At 37.4% G+C, this 26,946-nt stretch overlaps 1 protein-coding gene across 4 annotated transcripts in view; it reads left to right on the plus strand.

The window, feature by feature from the left end:
• The first annotated feature begins 3,887 nt into the window (after positions 1–3,887).
• The window catches only part of fli1 (Fli-1 proto-oncogene, ETS transcription factor), a 49,594-nt gene continuing 26,535 nt past the window's right edge, over positions 3,888–26,946 (plus strand). Inside the window, exons 1-5 of one of the 4 annotated variants that reach the window (XM_087795730.1) lie at positions 3,888–4,021; positions 5,702–5,786; positions 15,613–15,824; positions 15,944–16,101; positions 20,384–20,587. In XM_087795730.1, the coding sequence (XP_087651856.1) occupies positions 5,748–5,786; positions 15,613–15,824; positions 15,944–16,101; positions 20,384–20,587 (613 nt within the window). In that variant the 5' untranslated portion in view covers positions 3,888–4,021; positions 5,702–5,747. Of the gene's footprint in view, positions 4,022–5,691; positions 5,787–9,647; positions 9,957–15,612; positions 15,825–15,943; positions 16,102–20,383; positions 20,588–26,946 lie in introns of those variants that run through there. The other 3 variants (XM_087795731.1, XM_087795733.1, XM_087795732.1) reach the window with 3 other exon arrangements.

A 26,946-nucleotide genomic window follows, 5' to 3' on the forward strand; every position in this document is an offset into this window, starting at 1 on the left:
TTGTGATGTGTGACTCTATTGCATCATCAGTGTGTGTGTTGTTGTGATGTGTGACTCTACTGTATCATCAGTGTGTGTGTGTTGTTGTGATGTGTGACTCTATTGTATCATCAGTGTGTGTGTGTGTTGTTGTGTTGTGTGACTCTATTGTATCATCAGTGTGTGTGTGTGTTGTTGTGATGTGTGACTCTATTGTATCATCAGTGTGTGTGTGATGCTGTGATGTGTGACTCTATTGTATCATCAGTGTGTGTGTGTGTGTTGTTGTGATGTGTGACTCTATTGTATCATCAGTGTGTGTGTGTTGTTGTGATGTGTGACTCTATTGTATCATCAGTGTGTGTTATGCTGTGATGTGTGACTCTATTGTATCATCAGTGTGTGTGTTGTTGTGATGTGTGACTCTATTGTATCATCAGTGTGTGTGTGTTGTTGTGATGTGTGACTCTATTGTATCATCAGTGTGTGTGTGTTGTTGTGATGTGTGACTCTATTGTATCATCAGTGTGTGTTTGTACAAAACTCTTTACATTGAAATATTGACATTAGAAAATGATCTTAAGCTCCGCCCACTGATAACACAGTTTTCTGGAGATGAAATCTTGTTGACCATAACCACACCCACTCTGCTGTGATTGGTCAAGTGTGGAGGTTTGTCACCGCGCGTCTTCATTCCCGGAAGACTCAACCTCAAAGGGACTCGTTGTATAAACAAAGCGTGATTACAGCTGAAGGAGGAGTGAAGCCATTACTACATCATAATGGACTCTCGTAACCTCTCGTTCGTCCAGATTTCAGAGCAACTTTATAAAGTAATAAAGTGTAAAACATGGTCATGATGAGAAGTTACTGCATCTTGAAGAACATTTACTACATGTCAGTAGAGTTGGAGTTTAAACATTAGTTGATCTTCACGACTTCTCTCTTCCAGTTATTGTTGAATCATTCTTTCATTCATTTTTTCAAGCTCCATTTTTTGACCAAATCATGTTTTCTATCGACATCACAACATAAAGTTCAGTCTAGAATCTCTTCCCCTGCAAGTGTTCCATGTGCAGCACCTTGATGACAGGAACCTTCATGGAGTCAGTGAGCAAGTAAGTCAACAAGGCCTGACGAGTGAAGTGATTACGATCCTCAAAGTCAAATCATCTTTTATTCATTTTTGAACGAGATTATTTAGAAGAATAGATGTGGACAGTTTTCTTTGCTCGGCGTTTAACACGCGTAAACTCTCTAAAAGATACTTTTTATGTTCTATAAGGAAGCACAAGAAAACACATAATACATATAATTAATAAATATATCTCAAAAGTTTATTGAAACCTAACAGAAATATGAAAAAAGGTTGTTTTTTTCCCCCAAATGTTCTTTTATTATCGAACCAAAGAGAGAAAACAACTCAGATCTTCATGTTTAGAAAAGCAACAATTGAATATTTTTTTAAGACACATTCAATTCGACCATTTGACCTTTAACCTGAATACATTTGTCTTTTATAGATTATTTTACCCACTTTTTTATTTGTTGAAGTATTTGGGGGTTGAAGTTAATAAACACAAGAGAACTCAGTGTAATAACTATTAAAAAAACAATATACTTTACTGGTTTAACATGAGTTACATGATGTTAACTCAGTCAGACGTGATTAAGGTAAATGTAAATGTAAAAATCATATTTTTCCTTGATTTAATTTCACTGAAAGTGAACTTTACAGTAGTTTTGTTCATTTTAAATAAACAATGAGGTGACATCACACATGTTTTAACATTTTAAAGGATATTAAAGTGGTTAAATATTGTGATATAAATCGAAATATTTCCCAAATGTCGGACAAATAATGGGAATATTAATCAAATGTTTTTTCTTTCTATACTAAAAGAAAATAACATTTTGAATTTGATAAATGCTACACAACAGTAGATACACAACAGTAGATACACAACAGTAGATACACAACAGTAGATACACAACAGTATTTTGAATCAGAAAACAGTGAATTAATTACAGACAAAAATACATGTGTTAGATGTTGCAAAATAAAGGTTTATTTAAAATATAACACGGAATTATGAAAAAATTACCTAAAAAAACACCTTCTTTGCTGACAAAGGAAACAAACTAGATCTTTACAGACTATATTTGTTAGAAAAAGTTGACTCTTTAATTTAATCATTTTTTCTTCCACAGACATTTATTTGGCTTTTATGCAAGTATTTTTTCTTATAAAAAGATACAACAGTTTAGTGGAAACTTCACATGGATTTCTTTTGGGATTATTTTGTACATTGATGTTTGCACATACTTATGAAATAGGAGCTGTCAATCAAATCGATTCTCAGATGATTTTGTCGCTCAAGAGTTTTGAAGTGAACACGACAGTATGTTGAATGTGTGAATCAATTAAAGAGTTGTTGTTGAGACGCGTGAGCTCTGGTCTCTCAGTTTCCTGAGGAAGGCAACACCGCGGGCTCATGAATGCACTTTTCTCTCTCGGACGGATGTTGGGATTTCCTGCCATTGTCTGGTGCTGGGAACCTTCTCGTCCACAATGTTCTTCTGCACGTTAGGAAATTGTGCAACAAACTCATGAAAGACGACACACGTGACCCGGTTCGAGAAACCTTGTTCTTCTCCATCCAGTTTTACGACCCATGTTCCTCACTCGGTGTCAGAACATTAGGTTGATTTAAACACAAGTGTCTGAGCTTCAATGTTCCTCCTGAAGGTCCAGGGAGCTGCCTGTGAGGAGCTCCAGAGGTCCCGGGGCTGCTGCCTCGGTCTCACTTCACTTGCTGTGTGTGAAACGACGACCTTGATGGGGCAATAAAATGTTAGGGTTGGGTGACTTTCCTCGCCGTGAACTGCCCCACATCCTTTTGGGGGGGACTCTGGGTTGAAGATGCAACAAGAAGGAAATGAAGTTAGTGAAGTGAGAGGTCATGATGGGCGGCAGCGAGAAGCAACTTCTGAGGTAGATTCTCTGCCACAATCACACGAATTAAACCTTGTTTTTTAATATATGATCTGTTCTTTAGAATAAAAAAACAATACCCTGCTGCACTAAAGCATTGACACTAAATAAACATGTTTATATTAAACAAAAATAAATGAAAATATTATTTATATCTTATAAAAGTGTATTTTCTTTCAGCTGTAAACATGGAATTTCCCCTCAAGGGACTAATAAATAAATCTTATCTTAATATAGTTGATAATATTTGCGATTCTCATGATGTTATTTATTTAAAAACATGTGCAAATTAACCTTTTATTTTATTCATATAATTGAATTCGTTTATTCTGCAACAACACCAGAAATAGTGATAATAATCCTGTGATGTTAAAGTTTATGATTATAATTCTCATTCAGAAGTGACAAGACTGTAAATATTGTATATTAGAAATAGTAAATAAACAATAATAATAGTAATAATAACGACAATCTAGGTTTTTTGTTCGTTAAGTCATATTTTAAGTCACAATCAGGTATTTTCTGCATCAAAACACATCAATAAATGCAAACCTACAAATTATCCTTTACATCTAAGTTTTTTTTTCTAAGGTATTTGTTTTGTTTTTCCACATATTTTGTAAAGAAATACGACAAACAACTACTAAATAAAAAATTGAAAGTAAACTCCTCGTTCTGTTGAAGGGGCTCTAGCTGTGCACCCCATTGTTTCCTTCCAGTTAAACTTAACATCAGCATAATTGCGCGCGTAAGACGTTTTAAAAAAAAAAGGTCAGATTTATGGCGCTTTCTCGTCTCCACGTCTCTCTTATTTCATGCTCGAGTGGCTTCACTCCACGGGCGTGGGGAGGTTTTTCTCTCGCCGCTCATTGGTCGCGACTCTTCCATCCATAAGCAACTTTCATTCATACCCTCGCTGCTGCTTTTCTCCCCTTTTTTTCCAGCAAAAATAACCCGCTGTCATCATCCTTTTTTTGAGGTGGAAAAACGACGTGGTCTGAGGAGGAATATTTGTGCAGGATTTGGAAGAAGCGTTTTTACGCGCAGGTGAGTGACTTTGAAATACATAGACATGGACTCGGATGCACTTTTTAAATAATGATTCGATGGGGAAATTGAAGGAGCATCGATAGAATGATCTTGTTTGTGCAAACATTTCACCTTCACATGCGTCTGAAATGTTTCTGCGCACTTTTTGCGTCTCAAGCGCGCATTAGGCGAGAGAAGATCGCTTGGCTTTTCCCCTCCTGTGATTGATACCATCGAAGGGTAAGATGCTTAAAATGTAACACTAGAGGGGTCCCGGCCCACGGGGCTGTCTCCGTGGAAGGTTCACGCCGTTATTCAGCAGCTCGGCTCCTAATTGGCTGCAGATGCTGCTGCTCCTCGCGCGTAACCGCCGAGAAACTCCGCGCATTTGCGGAACTTTATGAGGCAAACAACACAAAAAAAAACAAAAACAACCTCACAGGAGCTGAGGAGACAGAAAAGAAAAATGTGGTGGGTTTAAGTTGTGCCACGTTTAGGAAGGACGCGAGCACGCGCGCAGGTAGAGTCCACGCGCATGAATGGAGGGAAGGGCTGGAGACACCGTCCTCTCGCTGCCCTTTCACCCCAGACTTTGTAAGCTGCTCTTATTAAAGCGAAAAGTGTTTCAATATGTGCTAAGCTTAAGGGGGGAGAACGTGATGGGGGTGGGGAAGGGGCCCTGGCTCCACCGCCGACCCCCCCCCCCTCCTCCTCCCTCTTATCGCCAGGACTAATTCATCATTAATAAACAGCTGTGAGGTTTGAGTGACAGCTGCTATCCAAGGTTTGTGGTCGATCCGAGTCACGTCGACTCACCCCCGTGTTATGGTGGAAGTGGTCACGCAGTCGAGTGTCCGGTGTGGAAGTCCACACACACGCACGCACACACACACACAACCATTGTTGACATAGCTGGGGCGTGCGTGGTGACAAGTCAGGCGAGTCAAGGTGAATAAAAAGAGGCTTTGGGTTTATTATTGAGGCGTAAAAATGACATTTTGTGGCGAAAGTAAAATAGTATTTCACGTTATAAAAAGTGTCAATAATAAAAGTATTCACGATATTGTAACTATTTCTTTCAATTATCTTGTTCTTCCTTTGTGCCTCAAACCTGAATACAATAAAACAATTGCTTTGATTTATCTTACCAAGCATTTAAAGTTAATTTATTTCTTCTTTCAATAGAGACGCTTTGGAAAAAGAGCACATTTGGACTGAGTCTCAAATAGACTGTCCCTCTTTAAATGTTTATTAAACTGCTCTTATAAGACACATCACTGAAATATAAATCCTCAATCCGTGACGTTATATTCAACTTCTACTTATATAATCATATGAATCAAAGACGTTTTTAACTATTTTTTTTAAAAGACAACAAGCTCCTTGGCAGAGGTCATTAAGAAGTATCTTGTTCACTCGTCGATTTTATTTCATCATTTCTAAAAGTACATTAACGCTAGTTATTTGTCTTTCTTTAAGGTGCATATGTCATATATCACGTGATAAAAAAAAAGTCGTTTCTATTAATAAAGTGGTGAAACAATCAAACAATTCAAGCATAAAACGCCTTTTTCCACAACATTCTGAATATTTCTTGGAATGATCCTGTTGACTTGAACCAAAAATACACTTAAATAATGGTTTTAATGGATCTTTCTCAGTAATTAAAGTGTTTTAATTCGTTCTTTTTCTTCTCAGGGGCCCCTCGGACACAGAGCACCTCGGGACTGTGTGTCAAATCGACATGTTTCAGACTGTCCCTGACACGTCGTCTTACGTAAAGGTAAGACACCTGTATACGTCACTAACCCGCAGGTAACGTTTGCGTGAACAACATTGACTTTATTTACGGTTAAAAAAAACAAAAACGAACTAGACTTTTTAAAAAGAAGATCATTTGAAGGAATTATTCACTGGTTCACAGAGAGATGTTTGTTATTTCACGTCAGGTTTGTGATTTACACGCGAGATGGTTCTGTGCGTCAGACCTGAAGGTAAATAAATGCGCGTCACATCTGGATTCCTCGTTGAAAGAGAAGGTTTGAGAAGAAAAACGAGGATCACGTCACATGCTGCGTGAATTCAAGCTACTGCCACAAATCATTGTCTGCAGGAGTAGTTTAAAAAAAACCTGTTTCTGCGGCGATATACATATAAATAAATATTTAATGTACAGCTGCGTGACTTTAGCTCATTTATCACCATAATAACAATCTTATTATAACGAACCAGAGCAGCTACTATGCTTTTATTTTGCTTCTCAAATGAACTTAATACTTGTTTTCTTTTTTAAATAAGAAGTTTTATTCTCAGTTCAGGACAATTCATCGTCGTAGGAGAGACAGATGAATAGTTTGGATTGGTGTAGAAGAAAATATGTTTTTAAATCTTTGAAATATTTGTCATTTAACGCCGTTTTCCTGCTCAAAACCTCGAGATCTGTTTCGTGTCGTGAGTGTTGCGTGCTGGTCCTGAACTCATAACATCAGGGGACAAACCGGTCCAATGGTCAGAATGTTCCTCATTCAAACCAACTCCTACGGTCCAGCATTTGGGTTTTGTTTGGTTAAAGCCAGGCGAGACTGGAACTCTCCAATAAAAATAAATCTCAAATTAATGATGGCCCGGAGCGAGGGGCCAGACAGTTCGTGCTTCTGCGCGCCACAGACGTTTGCCCTCAGTAGCTGGACTCGTTCTCTCTGTAGCCCCAGAGCAGGAATGATCAGAATACGAGTTTAATAAAAGGCATCCATGGCCGGCTTATGGACTGGAGCGCGTTTATTTGACTGGAATACAGTATGATATTCATAAAACACGATTTAAAGAAACGTAATAAAACCTATGTTTGGTTCCACTTTGACGAATATAAAACTGTAATAACGTTAAAGGACGAGCTTTTTTTCCAGAGGATTTTGAAATATTGTAGCATGTTTGTATATTTAATGTCTTATACATTAAGTCCAAACAACTAGAAAAGCACCGAGGCAGCGCACACCCCTGCCAGAGGCCGGAATTCAAACTTCTTCATTAAAACAAAGCCTAAAACCCACAATATTAAAGTTTAAAAAAAGCATTTAATGATAACTTATTTACACAATTTGTTTTACAAAAGAAAGCTGATTTATTTCATTATATTTTTTTGGATTGTTGTTCGTACAGCAATGGCTTCAGAAGTCACAACTTAAATATAAATCCTTTACAACCTTCTCTATCCCACTATTTTAAATCTGCTAACATAGTTTATTTTCAACACAATAAGTAATAAACTCCACGTCAGAGGACACTGATGGATTTACTGACTCCTTCAAGAAACATCTTAAGACGTTTTTATTAGTTCAGGCTTTTCCTTGATTTTCTGGAACTTCTCTTGTGTTCTCATTGTTATCTTGAAACACTGTAACAAAAGTATATACTTTATTGAATATTGTTTTGATTGTTTAAGCGCTTTGTGACCCTGGTCTGGAAAAGCGCTATATAAATAAAAATGACTTACTTACTTACATATCTATCTTGTATACCAATTTAATTTCATTATTAAGTCCAGAACATTTGATGTGACCCACCAGAGAATTAAAAACATCCAGTTGCTATAGTAACCTAATAAAAATATATATTTGAATTTTGATGAAGATGAGTATTTAAGGAGGATACGTTTTGGCTCAACTTTCTGCTCAAAACCCAAATGTTGAACATTTTGTTTGGCCAGAACCTGAACTGTGTGTTACATGTTGGCTCCACTTCTTGAAGGTATATATAAAAAAAAAATGAAAACACAAACAATGTTTGTTCTGTACTCGGAAGGTTGTGATTGTGACCCGGATGAAACGCATATTTAGGTTCGTTCTCTCTGGGTACAGATGAGTTCAACTCTGTCACAACATACTTTCTCGAGCTTCATTCTTTGGAGGCTCCTCCCCCGACTTTCAACGTCTACGTTTGTGTTGTTGTCTTTTCTGAGTGATGATCAACAACTTCTGCCTTCGTTCAAATTACCTGAAAACGTTCACGATCATCCGGGCTCAGAGAGAAAGAGAGAGAAAGAGAGAGAGAGAGAGAAAGAGAGAGAGAGAGAGAGAGAGAGAGAGAGTCGTGAAAAGAGGGTTCACTCCTCCTCGCGTCGCCCCAGAGAGTCAGACGAGCTACTGGCTCTGGTGTAAAGAAGAAAATGTCTGGCTGTCTCGGTCCTGCGTCGAGCCAGATGTTCTGTGGTTCGCTGTGTAAACCAAACTAGCATCTGTTTATTGGCCTTCCAAAATGTTTGTTACCGCTGTGTTCATTATGGTCTTGATAGGATCTGGACTGAACCACTTCCTTCTCGGCCAGGAATGGCAGAAGAGTCGAGAATAATTAATAGATGAATTAAAGACAAATTGATCAACAACATTTTTCACATTGATTCATCTTGAGGAATTAAACTTGTACATCGCAATAAATCAGTTTAAATCCGATTATTTTGTATGTATTTGAGGCCAAAATGTTGTGGTGTTTGTTTAAGAACCTCGAATAGTTGAGTGACTTCCTAAAACAATCAGTAAACATTGCGGATTAATATTTACAACATGTGGTTTTCATCATCAAGTCTCAAGAACGCGATAATCCCGAGACATACATGACAGAAAAGTGCAATAAAGTCCAGTCAATGAAGAGTTAAACAAGGTGTCTCCCTTAATTACCCGAGTCTCAACTGGCCCCGGGCAGCGAGAGCCTTGACCCTTAGCAGGATCCAGATGTAGTGGTCCCAAGGGTGGGGCCCTCAGCACCAGCAGGCCCCCGAACGGAGCGGGAGCACAGACAGGCCGGTCCCTCTGTCGGTGGCTCTGCTCCCCTGGCTGAACCCCCAGAACACACCGCGACCACGATTCATCATCTGCACTTCAAGTGTGGCTCGACAAACAAAGGATCAATGTTTTCTTCTTTTATTTGTAGCTTTCAACACTTTCTACTCATACAATAGTTTCTCCAAGTGGATTAATAAACTAATGTTTCTTCAGAGAAAATACAATCTTTCACTGAAGAAACATTAGTTTATGACTCATTTTTACTTTAAAATAAACCTGTAATCTAGTGAACATGAGTGAAACAAAAACTATTTCTTTTTACTCTTTTTTATAAAGATCCATCCGTAAATATAGTCCTGACATTAAACTGACCCTTGATTTAAAATATTAAATACCATTTTCAAAAGTGTTGCCACCACTTTTGCACCTGGTTTAATTTTCTCAACGTTTTCTGCCGTTTTATTCACTTTTTCACTGCTGCTATGTAAACTTTTTTAACGCTTAAATTATATATTAATGTGTTTTTATTGTGATTTGCTGTATTAACGGTGACTTAGAGTCAAGATAAGCGCCTTTCAATTAAAAGTTGTATTATTTGTATTAATACTTTGGTACTTTTGCTCATGTTATTTATAAAAAATATAAATTATTATACACGCCAGTGAGACTGTCAACACTCTTTTATTCCACCTTTAAAAAAAAAGTCAGACTTTGGATCAGGACTGTGATGAAACATGGATTCTCTGAGGCTCATCATAAAAAAAAAAGCCCGGGCTCAACGTGCGCAGAAAGTCTCGCTCACACAGTCAACTCTTTCACACCCGCCGCGACATTGAACGCACCACAGCAGCAGCAGCAGCGCTGGCGGCGCAGACACACACACACACACACCATCCTGTAAATATTTCCGAGCTCAGAAACACAACACTGGAGCGAACACTCAATTGTTTTCCCTGCTTATCTCTCCGGGACAGTATCCTGCTCCTTTTTTTTTTTCCTTTTTGAAGGCAGGGCTCTTCGGTCACACAGCTTCCTTCTCGCAGTGACTTCACTTCCCAAATTTAGAGAGAAACTCCTCAAGTGTCTCTTTCGCTGGGATTAATCCAGGAGCGGGTCATGTTCGGGATACCGTCGCAGTCCGAGGGAAACCGCGCAAAATGGACGGAACTATTAAGGTAAGGGTGGAGGTTTGTGGGGAGACTTGGAAAGTTGCGCCTCCTTTTTTCTTTTTTTTTTTGTTGTGAAAGCGATGGGTTTGAAATGCCTCGCAGTGTTTGGTTTGTGATCCCGGACGAGGAGGAGGAGGATGCTTCGATCTCTCGATCTGACTTGAGTCGAAGCCACGTTTTTTTTTTTTTCTTCGGGAACCATGAGGATCTAGAGGCTAAATTCGGACTTTTGAGTGACGGAGCGCGTCGTTACGCACATCTGGAAAAGGCACAGAGGAGAGTCTGTTCGCCTCCAGACGTCGTGTTGACTCGGATCCATGTGGGTATGACCTTATTCGTCAACTTAAGAGCGTGTTTGCGCTGCGTCTCCGCGTCATCCTCGCGTCCGAACCCGTCAAGCCGTCGCGTCTCAGGCCGTCACGTCGTTCAAACCCTGGTTCGCGTCTGACGTGTTGGGAAGTCGAGGAAGTTTTTACTCTGTGTTACCAGCGAGTCCCTGAGCCTCGACGGCGGAATTCCAGGCGATCATGGCCGCCAGATGTTGAGTGGCACGTCCCGTTATTCGGTGTGCAGTCAGCAAGTGGACTGGACGGGCACCAGCATCTGTATTTACGCCCGGGCTGCTGATGTCTTGTTGACTCTGGGAAATGTAAAGTGGAGGGTTTGTGGTGTCTGGGTGTGGTGGAGGTTTATGGGATACAGTGCAAATATAGAGTTGGAATATAGATGATGGAATGAAGCTCTGGGTGCAGGTGATAGCACCCCCACCCCCCCTACACCCCTACATCCCCCAACAGAGAGGAAGTGCTCTCTAGCCATGAGAGTTTCCTGTTCCACACAATCTTTTCCTGACAGATTTCCTTTTCTCCCCCTTGAACAAAAGACAGGAATGCCCTCCGCCGCCACCTCCCTCTCATCCCTCCCATGTACCTCACATACATGATCAGGATGTTGAGACATTCTTGTATGATCCAGACACATTGTGACGCACTTGGCTGGTGTAAACAGAACACCCCCCCCCCACAACAGGTGTCACGACCTGTCAATCATAACTGTTTAATTGACAGTTAATTACCTTTTGAAAAGTGTGTCCTTTGAAGGTACTTCCAGCTTCCATGTATGGTTTATTTTCTAAATATGTTCCATGAAAACTATCACATTATCATAAACCAGTAAAGTAATATAATGATAATTTCATTTCCTCAGGAAATATAAACTAAAACTCCTAATACGTGACAAAAGATTGAAAGTCTCTAATGCTATTGTAGATCATTTAAAACAAATTCATAAGGAGGAATAATTTACAGTGTTTTTAACCAAACAAAATATGTTTTTGTCGTAAAGCAACGTACAAATAATGAATAAAAATAAAATAAATTCAAAATCCTGTGTTGTGTGTTTACGGCGCCGGCAATAAAAGTTTTCTGATTCTGAAATGATGTTAATATCATTCTATATATATCATCTTTAAAACAATGGTGATCTTTAAACTTTTATTAAAAAGTAGAATTTAAACTAAACCAACGATAATAACCATTATAACCATGTTGTCGGTGATACTTTCGTTACACATGCAAAAAGATTAACAATCCACATTTAATCTGAATAATTTCACTTTCTTTGTGGTATTTTCCTTATTAATAATAATAATAAAAACATCTGGAGGAGTCTTTCTCTGCGCTCGAGGAAACAACGAAACTAACATCTCTCTAAAAAAGAAGCAGCATCGACAGATCTAATGTACTCCAGGAATCCTCGACAGTTGGACTTTATCTCGGCTCTTAAAGTGCGTCTATGAACGAGGAGCAGGAGGAAGAACAGATGTCCTGAGACATCGACCTGCCTGGAAGCCGGACCAGAAGAATAAAATAAAAAAACTGGATTAAATTCACTCGACGTCTGCTCTCTGAAGATAAATGAAAGACAACTTTTCCAATCTCTCATCTTGATGAGCACACTTGACACCTGCCAATCACGGCTTCAATTTCTGACACGTCTCTGTAAATATAACTTTTTTGTGATCAACGCTTCCTTTATCGGCTCCGTAAACGAGACGTTCTCTCACCGCATTATCTGCCCGGAGCTGAGCTGTGTTGGGCTCAGATAGCGCCGCTCGCTTCAGACCCTGTTGCTGATGAAATCACTGGAAAATCCAAAGACGGTTCTTTCTCAACAGCGTTCCAACAGTTCAGTGCAGCGTTTTACAGCGTAATGGTACATTCTATTAATTGAAACTGGAACCCGGAGCCTCGTAATGAAATAAAAGGCCTTATGTTTGGTCTAAAGTTGAGTTTAATAGCGTGAGACGTGTGTAAGATCGTTATATAAATGATACTCCAGCACTGGCCTGAGGAGAGCCAACAAAAGTAAAGGCTGGCGCGTTTCATTCATCCACCAGCGCCTCCATAGAAACTAGAATAAATACATTACAAATACCTGTTGTTCCTTCAACCCTCCTTCATGGTGTCACAGGTTCTTCTAACCTGAAGCTTGACCTCGGGGAACACCGGCCACAGAAGAGCAGAGAAGTTGAAAAGAAATGGTCTTTGAATATAAAATGGACAAGTTTCTGGTTAACTTGGAGTTTATTTATGAAATTAATACTTTGCTCTTTGCTTAGTTGAAAGCTGATCCTGAACAAGAAGGTTATTGGTTTCATACTCACCAGTTTCTAATAACTTTCTTCATAAAGTGGATGAAATAACACTAAAAGCTTGTTGCAAATGATGTTGTGGTTGATGCTAGAAACCTCAAGAGTAATCACTTGTATTGATGCATGTTGTTGATCTTGTTTTTATAAGCAATGATTCTTTCAATCAGTTCTGGGCCCCGGGGGCCACATGTGGGCCCGTTTACTGCAGCCCCTCAGAAGGTCATAGTATTACTATATAATCATTTTTCTTACTTTTCATTTGGCTTTTGGAGGTTTTTCTGGTCAGTTAACTTAACTTTATTGACAGTTTGTCCATTTACAAAAATACAACTTCTGAACATACGTACAATCGTCTCATAGATCTATAAAAATATAATTTTTATCCTTTTTCTTTAGATTTTTTTGGGGGTATTTCTCGTCAGTCAATGTAACTTTATTAATGACTTGATGATTCATTGAGTCCATCTACAAAATAAATAATAACATCTTCTGTACATATGTCCAGGTCATTATATTAGTATAAAACTGTCTTTTTTGACTTCTTTTCATTTGGCTTTTTGGGTTATTTTTGTTCCATCAGTGTAACTTTATTGACATTTAGTCCATATTCAAAGTAAAAATCTTCTGTACATACGTATGACATAGTCAGGAGGTCATCATAGAAGTATTCTTTGGCTTTTTCAGGTATTTCTGGTCAGTCAAAGCAACTTAATTTTAAAATAAGTCCATCTACAGAAAAAGAGACATTTTTTCTTGTTGATATCCTGAAGATGTTTCAATTAAATGTGCGTTAAAGGAGACACAAGAGATTTAAAACCTGATCTTGGTGTTGCTGCCACATTAAGGACCTCGTCCTCATCGTGTCCCTCTTGAACGATCAGTAAAAAGTTCATTTGTCTCACGACCCGTCAAACCAACAGCTTCTTCTTCATCTCATGAAAACACATCGTGGAAAAATGTGCTGCTTCTGTGAAAGCGCTTTAGACAATAGCGTCGGATAAATCTCCGAAATCATGAAATATCGTCGCTTGTCAAAGTGTCTGAATGAGACTTATATCTTCCCAGCGTTTAAAAAAAAGAAGTGAGGACAGTCAAGATAATGTGTTTTAAATTGAATGGAACTGGACTCATTTGAAATCTTGACGAGCCTCCAGAAAGTCTACGTGTTGGAAATATTTATCAGGGAATATCAAGATGTATTTCTTTTTCTTTCCCCCTGAAGCAGATATGTGGCATTTTGGACAGAAATAATTCAGTCCCGGAGGATTAGACACGTCTCAGTCGCAGCATCGGATCCAGATGTTCGACTCTAATCAGACACAGAGACATGCGACTGCCGTGATTCCACTTAATATTTGGGGTTTCTCGTCTCGCTTCTTTAATAACGACGCTTCTTTTTCTTCGTGTAATGACATTCCTTTTGAAAAAAAAAACCCATCGGCTTCAGGTTCCGGACGTGTTTTCGGTCAAACATCTGCATGTTCGGAACCTTCCGTGAAAGTGAAAGTACTGGTCGTAACGCGGGGCCCAGAAGTTTGCAACGTTTGTTTTCTTTAATAAAGCAACATTGCTGGTCGGTGGAGGGGTCGGTGCGGCGCTGACCCCCTCAGATCCCACTCAGCTGTGCAGCAGACACAACACAGAATCCACACCGGGTCCAAGAATCCAGGCGAGGATTCCGAGTTCCTCCTCGTGGACGCGACGCCGCGTTGAAGTCGTCCTAAGATCAACAGGAAGCCGCACTTGCTACGTGGGCTGTTTACACAAACCGCTCAGGATGCCAGACCGTGATATGACCCATAACTGCACATAATTACTGCAAACAAGCGTCCTCCAGGGGTCGGGGGTCGGGGGGGGGGAACATTTGAACATCACAGATTTCTGGACTTTGTCGAGGCAGATTAGGAGGAGCTGTCATTTGTGGCTTGATATGATCTGTTGTTTTCTCGTAGGTACGGTCGGTTCGAGAAGGTCTCGGACGTTTAGAGAAGATCGTCACGTACGCCGCGTTTGTTGTGAAGCCAGAAATACTTTGGTTTTAAAGACACAGAGTTTGGTTCGTAAATGTACTGGAAATGAAAAGCTGATCAGTCAGACCGTGAACGGAAGTTATATTATATAATATATCATTGTAGAAGTAAGAATTAAAAATAGAAATCTTTGTAAAAACTTCCATGAAACTTTCTTTCTTTCATTATTTATGACTCATTGAATAAAAACACAACAAATAAAGGCTTCGCACATGTTTTCTACTAAATAAAGGTGCTTTTGATTTGACATTAACAAGAGGATATTCAAGAGGAAATGCTGAAATACTTTGTACACACGTTAATAAATCTTAGCTGGGAATAGAAATGTAAGAACGAGAATCAAAAATGTTCAATGAAGGTCACTTTGATAAAGTCTTTGGGGTCAAATATTAGCATTAGTAGCATGAGTAGCTTCACAGAATGAGTCATTTCAATGAGAATTTCAAAATAAAAGCTTCTATAACTTCCAGTTCAACACTAAGACACAGAAAAAAAAAAGTTTTTCATTTGATTTTACACTCTTGTGACTTTAAAAATTAAAACATGTGTGATATTTTAAAAAAAAGTTGATAATTTAAAAAAGGAATTTTAACCAGATTTTTGTTAGGCTACCGAAAATTCGAACGGGCTTTAGACATACCTGATATAGTGTCAGTAAATTGTATTAAAAGACATGAACGTACTCACGTTATTTATTTACATCACACGGAAATATACAAATCATATTTAAGATAATGGATGAAATCGATAATTCAAATAAAGAAGTTGTTCAAATTAACCTTTCATTTAAAAGACAAAAACCCAGTTCTTTGGAGGTTCTAAGTCGATGTTAAAACCACTTGAAAATCTGTAAAAATGAGTCTTAAATCGACGACTCGGGTCCCGAGACGAGCGTTTTCCGTCCTCGCGACCGAGATGAAATCCAAAGAGTTCCTTCTTTCCTCTGGTTTCACACTGTGACTCTGGCTTGTTGTTCCAGGAGGCGCTATCAGTGGTGAGTGAAGACCAGTCCTTATTTGAGCCTCCGTACGCCGCCGCCGCCCCCCTGCCCAAGACGGACATGACTGCATCTGGCGCGCAGGACTACGGCCAGAGTCACAAGATCAACCCTCTGCCGCCGCAGCAGGAGTGGATCAACCAGCCCGTGAGGGTCAACGTCAAGCGAGAGTATGAGCACATGAACGGATCCAGGTTCGGCCACTTTCACTCTCCGACCGTCACAATCCTAGAGATCCCGCCGCTAGCGCCGCGGCCGATGTTTCACCCGATGATTGGGTTCGAATTCAAATGTGTTTTCTTCCGCCGTCCAGCAGGGAATCCCCGGTGGACTGCAGCGTCGGCGGCAAGTGCAACAAGCTGGTGGGAAGTAACGACAACTCTCAGATGAACTATGCAAACTACATGGACGAGAAGAACGCTCCGCCGCCCAACATGACCACCAACGAGCGACGCGTCATCGTTCCAGCAGGTAACGCTTCGTGAATGACGACGAGAGAACATTTGATGAACTCTCGATTTAAAGTCTGATCTAAAGCCAATCGTACCATTTTTGAAGCCGTTAAAATAGTTTCTTAGTTCGGGTTTTATTCAAGGATCTATAAATTCCAAATATATGTTTTAGGAACAAGGAACGGATCCTTAGACGGCGATAGATTGTGTTGTTTTTGAATTAGACTGTTAAAGCGACAAGGCGTGAGTTCAAACATTTGTTTCTGGCGACCCCATGTGTCAGAGAAGTGTAACTGCCAAGATGTAAAATCTATAACGCGCCGTTGCCAAATACAGCATGAAAACAAAACATTCTTGTTCTGGCAGTTTCTTGTTTTCTCTTTAGTCTTCCTGGAAAGAAAAATAAATAATCAAAAAGTCCCTCAGTACAAACATCATCTCTGACCCAGTGCTTTAAATCTGTTCGGCGGTCGCCGAAAACACTGACATTAAGAAAGTTTACAATGAAGGTACATTCTTAAAATGATTGCGAGTCGTGTCAAAATTGAACAAATAATGAGAGAAAATATAAAAAAAGAATAAATAAAAATCCATCTCAACTTAAACAGTCTAATAAAACAAATTAAAAATACACACACATATATGTTTTAAGGGCGGTTTAAGAGTTTAGATTGTTAAAGCGACAAGACGTGAGTTCAAACATTTGTTTCTGGCGACCCCATGTGTCAGAGAAGTGTAACTGCCAAGATGTAAAATCTATAACGCGCCGTTGCCAAATACAGCATGAAAACAAAAAGTAACATTCTTGTTCTGGCAGTTTCTTGTTTTCTCTTTAGTCTTCCTGGAAAGAAAAATAAATAATCAAAAAGTCTCTCAGTACAAACATCATCTCTGACCCAGTGCTTTAAATCTGTTCGGCGGTCGGCGAAAACACTGACATTAAGAAAGTTTACAATCTAGGTACATTCTTAAAATGATTGCGAGTCGTGTCAAAATTGAACAAATAATGAGAGAAAATATAAAAAAAGAATAAATAAAAATCCATCTCAACTTAAACAGTCTAATAAAACAAATTAAAAATACACACACATATATGTTTTAAGGGCGGTTTAAGAGTTTAGATTGTTAAAGCGACAAGACGTGAGTTAAAACATTTATTTCTGGCGACCCCATGTGTCAGAGAAGTGTAACTGCCAAGATGTAAAATCTATAACGCGCCGTTGCCAAATACAGCATGAAAACAAAAAGTAACATTCTTGTTCTGGCAGTTTCTTGTTTTCTCTTTAGTCTTCTTGGAAAGAAAAAGAAATAATCAAAAAGTCCCTCAGTACAAACATCATCTCTGACCCAGTGCTTTAAATCTGTTCGGCGGTCGCCGAAAACACTGACATTAAAAAACTTTACAATGAAGGTACATTCTTAAAATGATTGCGAGTCGTGTCAAAATTGAACAAATAATGAGAGAAAATATAAAAAAAAGAATAAATAAAAAGAAAAAAAACGTTACATATAGTTGCTCTAACTATATACAAAATATTAATTATTGAATCATTTTTATAGATAAATGTCTGGCAATAGTCTCACGACACAAAATGAGCTGCTTGACGGAGGTCTGCAAGCACTCGTACAGTTTTTACACTTTGTCACGTCTGATCAAATGGCAACTTGACCACACGGTTCCTGAATCCATCTCAACTTAAACAGTCTAATAAAACAAATTTAAAAAAATACACACACATATATGTTTTAAGGGCGGTTTAAGAGTTTAGATTGTTTAAGCGACAAGACGTGAGTCAAAACATTTGTTTCTGGCGACCCCATGTGTCAGAGAAGTGTAACTGCCAAGGTGTAAAATCTATAATGCGCCATTGCCAAATACAGCATGAAAACAAAAAGTAACATTCTTGTTCTGGCAGTTTCTTCTTTTCTTTTTAGCCTTCCTGGAAAAAATAAATAATCAAAAAGTCCCTCAGTACAAACATCATCTCTGACCCAGTGCTTTAAATCTGTTCGGCGGTCGCCGAAAACACTGACATTAAAAAAGTTTACAATGAAGGTACATTCTTAAAATGATTGCGAGTCGTGTCAAAATTGAACAAATAATGAGAGAAAATATAAAAAAAAGAATAAATAAAAAGAAAAAAACGTTACATATAGTTGCTCTTACTATATACAAAATATTAATTATTGAATCATTTTTATAGATAAATATCTGGCAATAGTCTCACGACACAAAATGAGCTGCTTGACGGAGGTCTGCAAGCGCTCGTACAGTTTTTACACTTTGTCTGATCAAATGGCAACTTAAACAGTCTAATAAAACAAATTAAAAATACACACACATATATGTTTCAAGGGTGGTTTAAGAGTTTAGATTGTTAAAGCGACAAGACGTGAGTTAAAACATTTGTTTCTGGCGACCCCATGTGTCAGAGAAGTGTAACTGCCAAGATGTAAAATCTATAACGCGCCGTTGCCAAATACAGCATGAAAACAAAAAGTAACATTCTTGTTCTGGCAGTTTCTTGTTTTCTTTTTAGTCTTCCTGGAAAAAAAATATATCAAAAAGTCTCTCAGTACTTCATATGTTTGGTGGTCAGAAAACACTCACAAACAAAAAGGTTTAAAATAAATAAACATTGTTAAAATAACAAGGAATCGTGTCACTTCAAATCATTAAAAAAAAATAAAAATAAAAGTAAAAGAAAAATTTAAAAGATAAAAGATAATGTATAGTTGCTATAATTATATACAAAATATGAATCATTTAATTATTTTTATAGATAAATGTCTGGCAATGGTCTCATGACACAAAATGAGCTTCTTGGCAGAGGTCTGCGAGCGCTCCTACAGTTTTTACAACTGACAAAAGTCAATTGTGTTGGACGGAGCCAGGGCCTGTAATATTGTCCCGACATGTACAAACAGACTTGACCACACGGTCCCGGAATCAACCTCAACTTAAACAGTCCAATGAAAAATAAATTGTTTTTTTTTTGTTTAAAAATGCGGTTTAAGAGTTTGTGTTGAAATCAAGCCTCAGCTCCACCGACCCGACCACTCCTTCAACCACCGCCGCAGAGCCGGACCCAACAGAACGAGCAGCGAAACAAATCAATAAGACGGAACCATTTTGAGACGAAAACATTACAAACGAGGACCAACTGGTGACTTTTCGTAGCTGATCTGATCCGACGCTCGTCACGATCCTGAGGTTCTGAAGTCGATTTGTATCAAAGAACTGAACGAACCACACTTTGTTCTCACACACACTATTTTACACACTTTTTTTTCACCCAAAACGGTTTGAAACTATTCACTTTTTCAAATCTGCATTTTTTAAAGTTTCTCTTTCAAAGAGATTTGATCAATTTAGTGCAAAAGCTGCAAGTAAAGGTTGTATTTAAAAGTCTGTGACCCCGACGACCTTAAGTAAAGGAACACAAATAAGCAACTTGTAAAAAGAGATGGTAAAACTAGCAATAAAAACCCACTTACTCTGATAATCCGTAATTAATTAATCGCGATTAATCGCATAACTAAATCCACCATTTCCAAGCATTTAAATATATATATATATATATATATTTTTAATTCTGCTGAAATATTATTATGAATAAATTGAAGCCTTGACTTTAAAACTAGTCACTTTTTCAAATCTGCTCTTTTAAGTTTTGTCTTTTTAAAGATTTGATCAATTTAGTGCAAAACTTGCAGGTACGGGTTGTATTTAAAAGTCTGTGATCACGACGACCTTAAGTGAAGGAACCCAAAAAACAACTTGTAAAAAGAGATGGTAAAACTAGCAGGAAAACCCACTTACCTTGAATGTAATTAATTAATCGCGATTAATCGCATAACTAAAACCAAGATTTCCAAGCATTTAAATATATATATATATATTTTTAATTCTGCTGAAATATTATTATGAATAAATTGAAGCCTTGACTTTAAAACTAGTCACTTTTTCAAATCTTCTCTTTTAAGTTTTGTCTTTTTTAATATATTTGATCAGTTTAGTTCAAATGTGTACAGAGTGTATTTAAAAGTCTGTGAACCACGAAAACTTAATCACAAGAACACAAAAAAGACATTTTCAGAAACAGTGAAACTAGCGATAAAAAACGTAACTTCCTCTGAATGTAATTAATTAATCGCGATTAATCGCATCACTAAAACCATCATTTCCAAGCATTTAAATATCGTTTTTTTTAATTCTGTCGAGAATATCATAGAGACTCAAAATTAAAGACTCTTTTTTCACCCTGAATGTTGCTGAGTCCATGTGGTTCTCGCTGCAGACCCCTCGTTGTGGTCCCAGGACCATGTGCGCCAGTGGCTGGACTGGGCCATCAAGGAGTACGGCCTGTTGGACATCGACACGGCTGTGTTCCAGAACACCGACGGCAAGGATCTGTGCAAGATGGGCAAGGAAGACTTCCTGCGACTCACCAGCATGTACAACGCCGAGGTGCTCCTCTCTCATCTCAACTATCTCAGGGAAAGTAAGTCCAGCGTTTGTTCATCTTTTTAAACCAGAGCTTTTGTTAATATTAGTGTATTTGATAAACCTCCGTCAGTATAATAAACACAATGTATTCGTGTCTTGTACTTTAATTGTTAGTAAGTTTATCAGGAAGTCGTGTTTTTGTAAGAATAAAAAATACGAGATTAATCAGTTATGATCTGTAATTAATTGATCTAATTAATCTATTTTTATTCGCATCTACTGTGGCTGTAAGAAGCCCTTACATTTGAGTTGCTGCCATCTTTAATTTCACCAGTAGGGGCTGAATGAGGTATTTTGTCTAAATCACGTGTCAAAACTCCACCAACGAGTTCTGCTTAGATTAATCGCATAACTGGAAGCTTCAATTTCCAAGCTTTTGAATATGAATTTTCAATCTTCTTGAGGCATCATTATCGTAGAGAGAATTGAAGCCCTGACTTTGAAACTAATCACTTTTAAAATCTGCTTTTTTTTAAAGTTTCTCTTTTAAACAGATTTGATCAATTTAGTGCAAAACGTGCAAGTACAGGTTGTATTTAAAAGTCTATGAACCACAAAAACTCAAGCACAAGATCACAAAAAAGACCTTTTTTAAAACAGTGAAACTAGCAATAAGAAACTCAACATCCTCTGAATGTAATTCATTAATCGCGATTAATCGCATCACAAAAACCAACATTTCCAAGCACTTAAATAACGTTTTTTTTTCTTCTGTTGAGATATTATTGTCATAGAGACTCAAAGTTGAAGCACTGACTTTAAAATGAGTCACTTTTTCAAATCTGCTCTTTCACTTTTTCCTAACTTTTTTTGAACAGATTTGATCAATTTAGTGAAAAACCTGGAAGTACAGTTTGTATTTAAAAATGTATGACCCTGACAACTTAAGTATAAGTACACAAAAAACAAAACACAAAAAAGACATTCTCAAAACAGAAACAGTGAAACTGTAAATAGAGAATAAACCTAACTTTATCTGAATGTAATAATTAATCGCAATTAATCGCATAAATAAAACCCCTATTTCCAAGTGTTTAAATGTATATTTTTTATTCTGTTGAGATTGTATTATCATACAGTTGAAGTCCTGACATTGTAACTAATCACTTTTTAAAATCTGCTTTTTTAAAGTTTCTCTCTTCAAGATATTTGATCAATCGAGTGCAAAAACCTGCAGCTACAGGTTGTATTTAAAAAGTCTGTGAGAAAACAAAAACTCTTACATATTCGCCCGACTTTAAATGGTGAGACACGAAGAATATTTGAGTCAGCGAAAGGAAAGTTGTTATTTTTGTCAGCTGTAGTCTTAATTCCCTCCGTGTGTGCCAGTCTGCTCTCGCAGTTCTTTTGCCAAAGACACAGGCGTCGTTTAATATACGTTTCTCAAGCTTTGGACGAAAAACAAGAAAAAAAACACCAAACCAAGGCAAACAACATCACAGTATTTCACCACCGCGCTCGTATTACCATCAATAAACAATGAAATTGCCTTCACCGCAAAATCTCTGGGTTTCAAACCGAGCGCAGCGACTTTTCCCTTCGCAGATAACATCTCCTGCGCTACACTTTGCGCCGGTGCTTGATTCCACATGGAAAGACGAGGCCCAGGTGCATGGCCTCGGGAATCCTGGGGAAAGTTGATCCGCAAATTTGCAACGGAACCCAACTCAAATTTGAGCCCTTTTTCCATCTTTTTGAAGATCCCTTTTTTCCCGCCTAATCCCGCTTCATACATTGGGCGTTATGCAAATTTTCGACCCCGTAAATCCGACATATGGTTCGGAATCTTTCGGATTCGGATGGATCGTGTTTGGACTCGTGAGTGTTCATGACACCACCTCGGGTGGAGTCGCCGACGGGCCCCTTGCCATATAAAGTTTTATATAAATCATTAAAACAAATACATCAAAAAAGGACTTTAACTGTAATTAATTAATCGCGATTAATCGCATAACAGGAAGCTTCAATTTCCAAGCGTTTAAATATGAATTTTCAATTCTCTTGAGTCATCATTATCATAGTCTTATAATTGAAGCCCTGACTTTAAAATTAGTCACTTTTTCAAATCTGCTCTTTCACTTTTTCCTAACTTTTTTTGAACAGATTTGATCAATTTAGTGAAAAACCTGGAAGTACAGTTTGTATTTAAAAGTCTTTGACACCGACCACTTAAGTACAATAAAACAAAAACAAAATACAAAAAAAAGACATCTTCAAAACAGAAATGATGAAACCTGAAATAGAGAATAAACCTAACTTCCTCTGAATGTAATAATTAATCGCGATTAATCGCATCTACTAAAACCCCTATTTCCAAGTGTTTAAATTTTTTTTTTTTTATTCTGTTGAGATATTATCATAGAATTGAAACTGGACTGACATAAACTAGTCACTTTTTAAAATCTGCTTTTAAAAGTTTGTCTTTTAAACAGATTTTATCAATTTAGCGCAAAACCTGGAAGTACAGGTTGTATTTAAAAGTCTATGAACAATCTCAAGCACAAGAAGACAAAAAAGACCCTTTTAAAAGCAGAAACAGTGAAACTAGCAATAAAAAACTTAACTTCCTCTGAATGTAATTAATTAATCGGGATTAATCGCATCACTAAAACAACCATTTCCAAGCATTTAAATATCTTTTTTTTTCTTCTGTTGAGATATCATTGTCATAGAGACTCGAAGTTGAAGCCCTGACTTTAAAATTAGTCACTTTTTGAAATTTGCTCTTTTACTTTTACTTAACTCTTTTAACAGATTTAATCAATTTTGTGAAAAACCTGGAAGTACAGATTTATTTAAAAGTCTTTGACCCCGACAACTTACGTACACAAAAACAAAAAACAAAACACAAAAAAGACATTCTCAAAACACAAAAAGTGAAACTAGCAATAGAGAATAAACCTAACTAACTCTGAATGTAATAATTAATCGCGATTAATCGCATCACTAAAACAACCATCTCCAAGCATTTAAATATATATTTTTTCTTCTTCTTCTGTTGAGATATCATTGTCATAGAGACTCAAAGTTGAAGCCCTGACTTTAAAACTAGTCACTTTTTGAATTACTTATTACAACTTTTTAATTCTACTTAATTATTTTAAGAGATTTGATCAATTGAGTGAAAAACCTGGAAGTACAGTTTGTATTTAAAAGTCTTTGACCCCGACAACTTAAGTACACGTTCACAAAAAACAAAACACAAAAAAGACATTCTCAAAACACAAAAAGTGAAACTAGCAATAGAGAATAAACCTAACTAACTCTGAATGTAATAATTAATCGCGATTAATCGCATCACTAAAACAACCATCTCCAAGCATTTAAATATATATTTTTTCTTCTTCTTCTGTTGAGATATTATTGTCATAGAGACTCAAAGTTGAAGCCCTGACTTTAAAACTAGTCACTTTTTGAACTACTTATTACAACTTTTTAATTCTACTTAATTATTTTAAGAGATTTGATCAATTGAGTGAAAAACCTGGAAGTACAGTTTGTATTTAAAAATCTTTGACCCCGACCACTTAAGTACACGTTCACAAAAAACAAAACACAAAAAAGACATTCTCAAAACACAAAAAGTGAAACTAGCAATAGAGAATAAACCTAACTAACTCTGAATGTAATAATTAATCGCGATTAATCGCATCACTAAAACAACCATCTCCAAGCATTTATATATATATTTTTTCTTCTTCTTCTGTTGAGATATTATTGTCATAGAGACTCAAAGTTGAAGCCCTGACTTTAAAACTAGTCACTTTTTGAACTACTTATTACAACTTTTTAATTCTACTTAATTATTTTAAGAGATTTGATCAATTGAGTGAAAAACCTGGAAGTACAGTTTGTATTTAAAAGTCTTTGACCCCGACAACTTAAGTACACGTTCCCAAAAAACAAAACACAAAAAAGACATTCTCAAAACACAAAAAGTGAAACTAGCAATAGAGATAAACCTAACTAACTCTGAATGTAATAATTAATCGCGATTAATCGCATCACTAAAACAACCATCTCCAAGCATTTAAATATATTTTTTTTCTTCTTCTTCTGTTGAGATATCATTGTCAAAGAGACTCAAAGTTGAAGCCCTGACTTTAAAACTAGTCACTTTTTGAACTACTTATTACAACTTTTTAATTCTACTTAATTATTCTAAGAGATTTGATCAATTGAGTGAAAAACCTGGAAGTACAGTTTGTATTTAAAAGTCTTTGACACCGACAACTTAAGTACACGTTCACAAAAAACAAAACACAAAAAAGACATTCTCAAAACACAAAAAGTGAAACTAGCAATAGAGAATAAACCTAACTAACTCTGAATGTAATAATTAATCGCGATTAATCGCATCACTAAAACAACCTTCTCCAAGCATTTAAATATATATTTTTTCTTCTTCTTCTGTTGAGATATCATTGTCATAGAGACTCAAAGTTGAAGCCCTGACTTTAAAACTAGTCACTTTTTGAACTACTTATTACAACTTTTTAATTCTACTTAATTATTTTAAGAGATTTGATCAATTGAGTGAAAAACCTGGAAGTACAGTTTGTATTTAAAAGTCTTTGACCCCGACAACTTAAGTACACGTTCACAAAAAACAAAACACAAAAAAGACATTCTCAAAACACAAAAAGTGAAACAAACAATAGAGAATAAACCTAACTAACTCTGAATGTAATAATTAATCGCGATTAATCGCATCACTAAAACAACCATCTCCAAGCATTTAAATATATATTTTTTCTTCTTCTTCTGTTGACATATCATTGTCATAGAGACTCAAAGTTGTCACTCTAAAACTAGTCACTTTTTCAAATCTGCTCTTTCAGTTTTTTTTAAACTCTTTTAACCCTTTTCCCGCCTAATCCCGCTTTATATGTTGGGGCGTTAATCAAATCTTTGACCCGTAAATCCAACATATGGCTCTGAATCTTCGGAGTCGGATCGTGTTTGGACTGGTGGGCGTTCATGACACCACCTCGGGTGGAGTCGCCGACTGGGCTCCACTAAATTGAAACGTTACTCCCCAGAAAGAGAGCGATGGATCGGGGCGTGATGTCATGGGAAGTGTGTTTGGTGGGTGTCAACAGTTTTCTCTGTGCACGGTGTCTGGGCGAGAGTGAGATGCTTGTCACGAGCATAACGGCCTTATTGTGCGGCGGCGGCGCTGGATCTGTGCGACCGCCACCGGGCACACTCCACACAGCACTTTTCATTATGGCCACTGGCTGCCGGACTTAGGACCGGCTTAGGCTTCACCGCGACTCTGCACCGTCGCTGCCCTTTTTTCTCTCTGATTCAGACCTTGTGTGTTTTGGAGACACAGACCACGTCTATGGAATCCTCTGCTCTCGCCAATTGAAATTGCTTTGGAAAGGAGCCCAAAAAATTGGGAAAACGATGAGAGTTCTCGTGGCCGGACATGTTTGGAGAGGTTCTCGTTCGTTGGTCACGTGACCAGGAAGTAGGAAGAAGAAGGTGAAGCCGCATGAAGATGTTACGACAGTGATGGAGAAGAAACACAGACGGATACTAGTGAAGTACTACTTGAAGGAAGTATTAATTATATACAATATGAACGGTCTGCGTGAAAAAAGTGCATAAAGAAGAAGTACTAGAAGTAAAGATAATTATTCATTCCTTTTTTAGACTGGAGTCTATCCCAGTTTCATAGGGCAAAGGGCAGGGGACACCCTGGACAGGATGCCAGTCTGTCGCAGGACACACAAAGACAGACAACCATTCACACACACACTCATTCCTACAGACAATTTCCCAAAGTTCAAGTAAAATGAAGTAGAATGATTAATGATTTTTTTTGACAATGTATTTAATATGTTGTTTAATTATTTATTAAGACAAATAAAATTAAAGCCAAATAAAACATTAATTTTATTCAACTTCCTATATGTTTTTTTATTTATTGTACTTCAGCAAATTAACAAATACTTGTACACAGGTATCCACACAAATACGACTCCTGGAAACTTACTTTAGATACCTCGTCTTGTATTATCTACATATATACACAAATATGCTACATTATTATTATAATTATCCTGAACCATATATTCATATAAAAATAGAAATATAATGTTGTACATTTATAACAATGTTATACACTTATTACTTTATAAAGTTGCTCTGAAATCTGGGCGAACAAGAGGTTACGAGAGTCCATTATGTAATAATGGCTTCACTCCTCCTCCAGCTGTAATCATGCTTTGTTTATACAATGAGTCCCTTGGAGATGGAGACCATTGATGACCATGCTTGACCAATCACAGCAGAGTGGGTGTGGTTATGGTCAACAAGATTTAATCTCCAGAAAAGAAAAAGTGT

This window comes from Callionymus lyra, chromosome 7 (assembly GCF_982586985.1).
Source record: "Callionymus lyra chromosome 7, fCalLyr1.hap1.1, whole genome shotgun sequence".
Classification (NCBI taxonomy): Eukaryota; Metazoa; Chordata; class Actinopteri; order Syngnathiformes; family Callionymidae; genus Callionymus; species Callionymus lyra.